This window comes from Bombus affinis, chromosome 1, assembly GCF_024516045.1.
Source record: "Bombus affinis isolate iyBomAffi1 chromosome 1, iyBomAffi1.2, whole genome shotgun sequence".
Lineage (NCBI taxonomy): Eukaryota > Metazoa > Arthropoda > Insecta > Hymenoptera > Apidae > Bombus > Bombus affinis.
Window position 1 is genome coordinate 157,675 of NC_066344.1, and position 9,199 is coordinate 166,873.

Here is a 9,199-nt window from a genome sequence, read left to right on the forward strand (position 1 = left end):
ATGACTAACGGCCGATTTGTAAAACACACTTCCGAATATTAAGAGCATTACCTCCTCTACTGGAGTTTCCAAACCTGTGTATACGAATGCGATGTTTACAATGCTTATGATGCAGGAATAATCAGATATTCATTGACGTGTGTTGGTGTTGTTTCTTGGATGCACAGATATATACATACGTATATAACGTGAATTTATATAGAAACGTGAACAAGAAAATTGCATTGGACACAACGTGAAGTTAGTCAGAAAATCTACTTAGTAACACGCATGCGCTGTAGCTCTACGAATCAATTTTTGATTTACCGTTATGTGTAAACGTACCATATGATATTGTTTCGTAATTAAAGTGTAATTTATAAAATGGATTAGGTAAAATTAGACGAAACTAATAGTAAACTGTTGAAGAATGATGTATTATAATTAATATAAAATTCTTTATTGTACACTTTCCCTTCATAAGTATATTTTCAAGGTTACTTCCTTACCGATAATGACCTGAACCTGTCTGAACTAAGCGGAATGTTTGTTACTAGTGGAGGATGCCATTTTGATGCCCATAGTGCTGCTTATGGTGGTGTCCGAGTTTGAACGGTATTTTCTCTCTCTGTGCATGTTTATACGTGTATAAAAAATATTTACATTCTATTTTGACGCGAACTATTAACAAAGGAAAACATGTTCTGGATACAAGTGAATAATAAGAGAGTGTAAACAACTTTTAAGATCATGTATGACACGTTAACCTGAAATATTTCCCATTGTCTTCTGCTTCTCATTGATTTCACGACTTTTTATCAAATAATTACAGTTTTGTTAAATATATTTGACAACTGAATCTCATATAATTTCTATATTCATTTACAAGTTGCTAGTATTATTGTGCAGTTATGACATATTTTAAGGAAAACATCAATTATTCTTTGAGGATATTATTAAAGTCTACTACTCACTAATCATAGATTTTGTTTGTGCACAGGTAAGCAGTTTGTCTAATAATAATAATAATTTCATAAAGCAAATGGCTCGAGTGTTAGTTTACGCACGCCCTGTTGATGCAATCTTCATGGATATAAAATTGGGCAACAAAATAGATGTAAGTACCTTTTGAAACATCATTCGATAAGAGAACTTTGATCATACTGAATAATATATTTTGTTTCTATAAATCTTGGTTAATGTAACATATTAAGCTAATGTTTATGTACCACTTTCTTTAAGTACTTCAATATGACAAAGTAAGATTTGCTTCTTTGGCGGTTGTGATGCAAACTTGTGATTTGTAATAGAAATGAAATTTAATTGTTGAATTAGAAAGAATTTCCCACCATGGTACATAAAATTTTGTATAATGTATCTCTCAATTGTAAGATTACTTTGGCCAACGCGCTATGATCTCTTGCTTCTATGGTTTATATATTATGGCTCAATAATAATAAGTGGATTAAAAATACTAAAGTGACGCAGAAAGTCTATCATCGATGCAACCTTGCTTATTATTATTATCAATATAATATTTAATTGCTCCATTGTGGAGTAATGAGTTTATACGAATGTCATTATTTTACAATTAAATTTCATTTACATATTTTATTTTATAAAAATGGGAATATTGAATTACAAATAATCTTCATTAGTATGTTAATATTTAGTATACTGATTATGTTTACCATTTGTGTTCTTATTATTAGTTATTAATTTTCCTGGGTTTGTAGAATATAAAATTGATATTTATACATATATAAATATGTTTTATGTAATATTAATGTAAATCACTGATGTATCGTGAAATGTTATCTATTTATTCGTATGATACCAAGTGAATTAATAAAAAAGATGCATGTTACAGATAAGATTTTTATCATATTAATGTGTTGAAGCATACGAGCGTTGAAACAGGAACGTTCGTCACTGGCAACGTCCGTTACCTTTTCACTGATGTATTTACGTTAGTACGGGCATTGGATTCAGCTGAGGCATGTTCTGTATTGTATAACCTTAAATAGAGCAGGTCGAACGAACGTATCGTTAGTTAGTTATTCGTTATCAGTTCGATGAGTACGTATTTTTTATGTATGTCCAGTGATTATTCTATAGCGAATAGTTGGATCGGAATGAAAACTTTTCTATTTTGTGCAAAGATTTTTAGATTTGTTTATTATAAATTATTCGTCATTGCAAAAAAGTTCCTTTGTTGTATATTTGTATAGATCAAATTATTTACAGTTTTTAACGGACTTCGATGTCGGTTCAGATTAAAAAGAAATATTTTTTGAGTTTTACAACACAATGTCCCGAAGATTCTGTTAGGCATGGTTTACGCCACAGTCAAGAACAGTCGCTATTTTTGAGAAATGGAATTTTATCGCTTCGACCATCTGCGTGCCAACGCTTTGATAGTACGTGAGTAATTTCGTGCGCCAACTCTGCAAAATAGGCAACGCTCGTATGTTGTGATTCCTACGTACGTACGAAATTACTGTGAAACGTATGTCCGTTTTAACGCTCGTGTATCCTTATGCCCAGGTTTAAATTTGCGCATGCGTTATGAAAAATATTGCTGCTATGAGTTCATATACAAAATTTTTCCGCACACAGTTATAACGAGGCACAGATATACGTTTGCATTCGTGTGCGTGTGCGTGTGCCCGCGTGTATATATATATTCTTATATAAATTGGCAACATAACGAAGGGGTATGTCCCTTACTGTCCGAACAGCATTAGGACAGTAGTTCTAGTATAGTCTAGCATAGAAAGTTCGTTGAGCAGCATGTACACGCTGAAACGTATTGTAATGATGCTTCACATCAACTCCAAAGTCTCATGAAATGACATCAATATATCAATATATACTCAATATATCCAATATATCCAATGGCTTTGCTTACCAATTGAGAAAATATATTATTTTCTGCATCGATGCGAGCCAACATACATCATAAAAGAACAAAAAACGTTGATGCGTTCATCGCATCAGTGTTTCAGCGTACGTAAGCACCTTTGACAGCCACGTTTCCCTTTTGTTTGACCAGACACTACCATTAACTCACACCGGTTTCTCACACCGGTTACTGATCGCAATTGATTCTACAATATTTTCCACCGAATTGGATACAAATATTTCTATTTTAAACAATTCGTGGTGATTTTTTTAAACATCTTGAGTTGTTTCTTTATATTTTCAAATGATATGGAATTTTTAGAGTTCTGTATGGTGTTTGTTACTCTGTCGTACATTTTATTTCTCATTATAATAATATACAATTTGCTAAACATGTAGAAGGACCGCTCGTTGTTTTGTACTAATTTGCTACCTGGAAGAATATATTCATGAAATAAGGTTAAACAACCATGCTAAAAGTATTGTTTGCGAATCTGATTTTTCTTGCATTTGAATATAGCTGAGAGTTGAATATAGTCGACTTCACTATATATTATACTAGTTTGAAAATATGGATCGGCCCTGTCCCATGGTAAATGTTAGGAGTTGAGAAAAAGTTTCTCAGTAATTCTAATGGAACCGTAAATTTATACAAAATTTACACCTCTCTTGTTATGTATGTAGTATTCTGGATTTGTGCAGTTATGTATTTCATGTTTTTAACCTGGTGGAACCTGGCTGACTCATAAACATGGCGTCATAAACCGTTCTTTCTAGTACCTAGTTCAGTGGCTCTATACGTAGCTCTCTATCCTACCCATGATATTTATGGCACGATTGACTTCAATTACTAGACTAGGACTGTTTCATAGATTTTTCGTTTCTTAGGATGTTACATTAGGTTTGTATATTTTTTTTCAGCCTTCTGAATATGCAATAAGAATAAAGGAAGAGCCAATCGATCCAGAGATCTGTGATGATTTATCGCCAGTTGATACGAATACAGAGAATGAAAATGAGACAGCGATGTTTGAAGGTGAATTTTCGGATGGCGTTTATTGTAGAAATCGAGAATCTGTGTTTCCTCAAGAAAGTACATATTTAGAAAATAACAAATCCGATGCTGATAAACGAAAAAGTAAACATAAAGTATCTTCAAACAACAGAATAAGCTGCAATGTTTGTTTGTTAACTTTTCAAACTAAACATTTATTGGAACTGCATAATAAATTATATAGCTATAATGTATTCAAGTGTAACAATTGTACTGCGATCTTCAGTATGCATACTTCGTTGATACGTCATTTAAAGATGCGATGCTGTACGAAACAATGGCCTGGATATAGATGTAATTTTTGTAACCGAAGGTTTTCCTATAAAAGACATGTCCAATCTCATTTATTTCATATGCATGGGAACGCAATATTTTTTGGCGAAAGCAAAATTACGGAAACATCTCCTGAATCGTTAGGAAAGTCGAATCATTCGGATGGTATAGTCACGGCAGAATCAAATACTTCGCACAGTCCCTCCCTAAAAAACGTAAATAGCTCGATAAATATGTCTTTGAAACTATCTAATAGTTCAAACAATACACCCACCAAGGGTTCGAGCAGCAAGATCAGGTCTACGCATCCGAAATGGTTAAACGATTCGTATGGTACACCTTCGAAAAGGATGAAACAGACCGTCCTTACAGACTTCATATCGCTGTACAAAGACAAGCCGAATGACAAATTGATTAGTCCGGAAAAAGTTATCGATACGGAGAACATTCCTGTTACTGCGACTATTATTCCGACTTCAACGCTCGAGACATTTAGTAACAAGACATCAACGGCTTCAGAAGTTATCCAGATGTCTACTTCTGTTAAGCGAATCGAATCTCCTGTTAGGAAAAGACCATTTGTTCAAATTCATGTGAATTCCAAAACAATGATATCTTTATTAAGGAACGAAATAAAAGCTGAATCTGAAAGCTCTAATACCTCGCACAATATGTCTTACAACCTTAGGCCAGTAAAAAGATGTTCTTCTTCTTTATATGACTTTTATGATTTATTGGAGTTTGAGACCTTTGAAAGATCAAGACAATCTTTTAGAAGAAACAAGTCCCCCTATACGTTTAATCAAAGTGAAAGATCTGCACCTGAAGCTAAGTGTAAAGAATGTGTGGTCCGTTTGGAGAAATGTGACAAATTCTTGGAGCCTACTAGTTTTGTGTCAAACGGAGACGAAGACGAAGACGAAAACGAAAACGAAAACGAAAACGAAAACGAAGACGGTTTCAAACAAGCAGTATCGAAAAATGTGGAAGAGGAATTTGAAGGTTTTCGTGAGACAAGCTCGGCAGGTAACTTGCCTTTGGAAGCTGGCACGATTGCATCAAAGCGATTCAATGAATTTGTAAAATCTTTCTCTGATAGATTAATCGTACCTCAACAAGAATCGGTTGAGTTTAAGAAGAACTTTAAGGTCAATCAGCAGAAAATATTTCAATGTCATATTTGTAAAAAATCGTTTTCTTTGAAAGAGAACCTGCGCGAGCACGTGAAATTGTCCCATGCGATTTACATGTCGAGCATATGCAACGCGCGTTACACGTCCATGAATAAGTTACTAACTCACTATCTACGTCAGCATATTGTGTTTAAACGAAGGGAATGTTGCGTGTGTTATGAGAAGTTTGACACGTCGGCATTGTTGAAGCGGCACATGATTTTGCATTGTTTGAAGACCATAAGATCAAAAAAGGACGTTCTACCGGTTGATGTTGAAATAAATTGCAACGCATTCAAGAAACAACACAAATGCCAAGGTTGTCGCAAACGATTTTGGCTATACTCATGTTTGAAACAACATGAGAATGTATGCCATCGAATGAAAGTATTAATACATAAACAACGTGCACCTCGTGTAAACCATTTGTCTCGGTCCTTGAAAGAACCAAGTGACATGGAACTCGGCATAGTACAATCACCTGATTTGGAACAAATGTTGGATGTTCCGGGTGGGATGACAGGACCTTTGGAAAATTATTTGGCTCCGAGTACGCTTATTACGGATGATACTTTCTCTTCGTCGTTCGATACAGCTGCAAAGAGCAAAAGGCTACTTAATGGGATAGCGTGCGTAAAGGGTTACCAAGCGGACAACATGAACAGAACAAGATTTCCTTGCACTACTTGTGGGACACAATTCCGAACATTTCAAAATTTGTGCATACACGAGCGCACCTATTGCCAAACAGTTACCGAAAAGTGTAACGTTTGTAACACGATGTTTTCCACTAAAAGGTTATTACAGCTTCACATGCTTGCCACCCATGCGCCTTCGTGCTCGATGAACTACAAATTCTTTTGTAAGTTTTGTAATCAAGGATTTGTTAAGAAATCGAAAGTTCAAATTCACGAACGACACTTCCATATTGGGCAGAATCCTGGACTGGTGCTGAATTCCGATTGCATTTTGAAAGATAAACCAATTTGTAATATATGCCATTTGTTATTCGAATCCTACGAACGTTTTGTCGAGCATAACATGTATTATTACAAGGGCAAAGATTTTTTATGCGCAATATGTAGTAAGTCGTTTCAAGGAATGTACAAGTTTCATCATCACAACAAGTTGGAGCATTATCCGGACGAACTATGGAAATTGTACCCTTACAAATGCGATACTTGTAACGAAGGCTTCAGCTACGAATCACATTTCCACGCACATAAGCTACACGTTCATTCGCACGATTCGCCCGCTGACGAAGCGCGCGACCGCGATACATCGGATCACACTTTTCGTATGTGTTCATGATTCTTTGGATAAATTAAGATAATCATAAAATAAAAGCATAGAGAATATTTAATTCTTTGATTTATAGGTCGTTTTAAAATCAATTTTCACGGTACTATACAGAAGAATCGACCTAGATTGAGACGTACAATAAACACGCCAAGTACACACACACATACGAAGCAAATGATTTCTAAAGCGTTTTTTAAGTCACGTATTCGCATTTTTCATGATATTGAAAATACATGATACATGATACATGATAGGTTGATATTTGTTGAAATATACTTTACAAGTCAAATCAACGCTTCTGACCTAGTACAAACTGCGCTCGACTCGAACATCCAGCACTGAGTGAAGTTTGGGTGTCAGCCTTAGGCGCTTCCTGTTCATTGTTTGCGATGGTCTCAGTTTGTTGAACCAGAAGATGTCAAGCATCCTAGGTTAGACGACCAGCCAGAAAACGAGTGAACTAGATATTCCATACTGTCTCTAACTTTATTTAATATATATCGTTTTGTTCACTCGAGAGATAAAGATATCTAATCGCGTTATCGTTTACTAAGTGTCGCTTGAAACAGCTTAATGAAAATTATGATAGATCGAGTAATAAATTTGTTTGCTTTTCTTTGGACGCGTTATATTTATGTGCTTTTATATACGTATATGTTTCTGTGTGTGTGTGTGTGTGTGTGTGTGTGCGCGCGCGCGCGTGCGCGCGCGCGCGCGCGTGTGTATGTGTGTGTATTTTATCAAGTACGTTGATCGTTACCCTATTTCATTATTGTGAAATTTGTTGTTAAAGGGAGTTTTTTCGTTCGGCGTGCGCGTTTGCTGATCTTCATATTTTGTAAATTGTTTTTGGTCAGCGTAAATGTTTGAACAAGTTAGAAAATAAATGAAGCAAGGGTAAGTAAATGTTGCAATTTCTTTTCTTAATTGGTCTGATATTGGTCATTTTTTTTTCTATTGCAATGTTTATTCGCTATAATTATTCGTTTAAACGTTCGCTCGATATAATATTTATAACATTCGTTAAAAAATGAACAAACCTATTAATGAATCTGATATTGAGATTAAAAAAAAAAAAAATTCATTTCGTTTATCACACGTGGAATGATTATATGATAAGTTTCATATTTGACTGATGACTAATTTAAATATGGATCGTAATTACAATTTTCATTACGAGATGATTTATTTACTTACCCAGCTATCGATTAATGACGTCGAATGATAATTGTACGGGAACGATAATGCTTTGTAATGTGCAATTAAACTATTACGTTAAATATTCAGTAAATTAATATTTCAATTTTCATCGCAGCGCCGGTCGCACAATTCGATAATCGAGAGGAATATGAAACCAAAAACGATATGTATCGCTATGAAAGCGCGAATTAAAATTGTCATATTAGAATTTCTATAAAGAAATAAGAATTGATGTTTATATCAAAGAATAGTTACAGCGCGTAATCAAATAAATTGGTTGTTTCACAGCGGGAAAATGAACTATTTTCACGAGCTTTCACCAGTTCTGCCGTACAACGAAACGAACCGTTGAACAATTATAAAAGCTAACGTTTGTACTTTCTAAAAATTGGAAAGCTGGTAAACTTGATAGATTGCTCGGGAAATTTGTAGATTTTAGTAGTACGATATGTACTGTTTTTAAAAGTGTAGCTATTCTTTAATAAATTACATTTTCCAGAAAATAACGTAAATTCTTTCTCCGTGTAAACCACGATAATCGTACAACCTTTGTTGCTGTACGAACCAACACACTCGCATCCGAAACGTTGTGTATGACTCGCGTTAATTAAAAGACGCGACATGAAGTTAAAATTATGTCTTTGTGTGCTCGGGACTCGAAATAGGGTGTACTGGTACCATTGTATACAGCACTTTGATTCGAAACGTTTTGTACAAGCAACGTTAATTAGAAGATTGAAGCTACGTTTTTGTTGAACCATCAACTAGAAAATAACGACGTATTTGTCGGATTATGCTTTTCCATCCTGTTTTCAGCAGTGATGATGATCAATCAGCAGTGACTGTGCTAAAACAAATCCTCTTTATGGAAACATGAAGCGTCTTTGTGACAGAAGAAGTACAATTTTACAAATTCTGCCAATAACCTGGATTTTGAAATTTAAACCGAAGCTCCTATCGAATTTAGTTTGAAGTGTGTTAAGATGGATCGTTCGAGTGAAAAAGAAAGAAAGAAAAGTATATCGAATTAGAGGAATTCCAAAGAGAACTGCACCAGTTACAATCTCGAGTAAAGTTTCATCGGTATGGTAACTTATCGAAAGTTGTACAATGTTGCCGAACATCGCTTAAAGTGAAACACGAACGAAAAATAGAGAAAACATTTTACACTGCATTATAGATTTTAATGGCAATATAGAAAGTACTCTAAAGAAAAATGGATCTCTACGTGGCCCAATACGTATCCTATGGTAAAGGAAATTTTGATAAAATCCAGAGGTGTCTGATCAAAATTGGGGTGAGAGAGAGAGAGAGG

The 9,199-nt window shown here is 34.8% G+C and overlaps 1 protein-coding gene across 5 annotated transcripts; it reads left to right on the plus strand.

The window, feature by feature from the left end:
- The first annotated feature begins 475 nt into the window (after window positions 1–475).
- LOC126918702 (zinc finger protein 624-like) lies at window positions 476–8,390 on the plus strand. Of its 5 annotated transcripts, none has more exons than XM_050726918.1 (3): window positions 476–594; window positions 980–1,096; window positions 3,805–8,390. In XM_050726918.1, the coding sequence occupies exons 2-3, from the start codon at window positions 1,022–1,024 to the stop codon at window positions 6,691–6,693; spliced, it is 2,964 nt and encodes a 987-aa protein (XP_050582875.1). In that variant the 5' UTR covers window positions 476–594; window positions 980–1,021; the 3' UTR covers window positions 6,694–8,390. The 5 variants fall into 5 exon arrangements, with proteins under 5 accessions (XP_050582875.1, XP_050582867.1, XP_050582884.1 ...); XM_050726910.1 differs by having other exon boundaries at window positions 500–731; XM_050726927.1 differs by having other exon boundaries at window positions 500–710.
- Window positions 8,391–9,199: the final 809 nt, after the last annotated feature.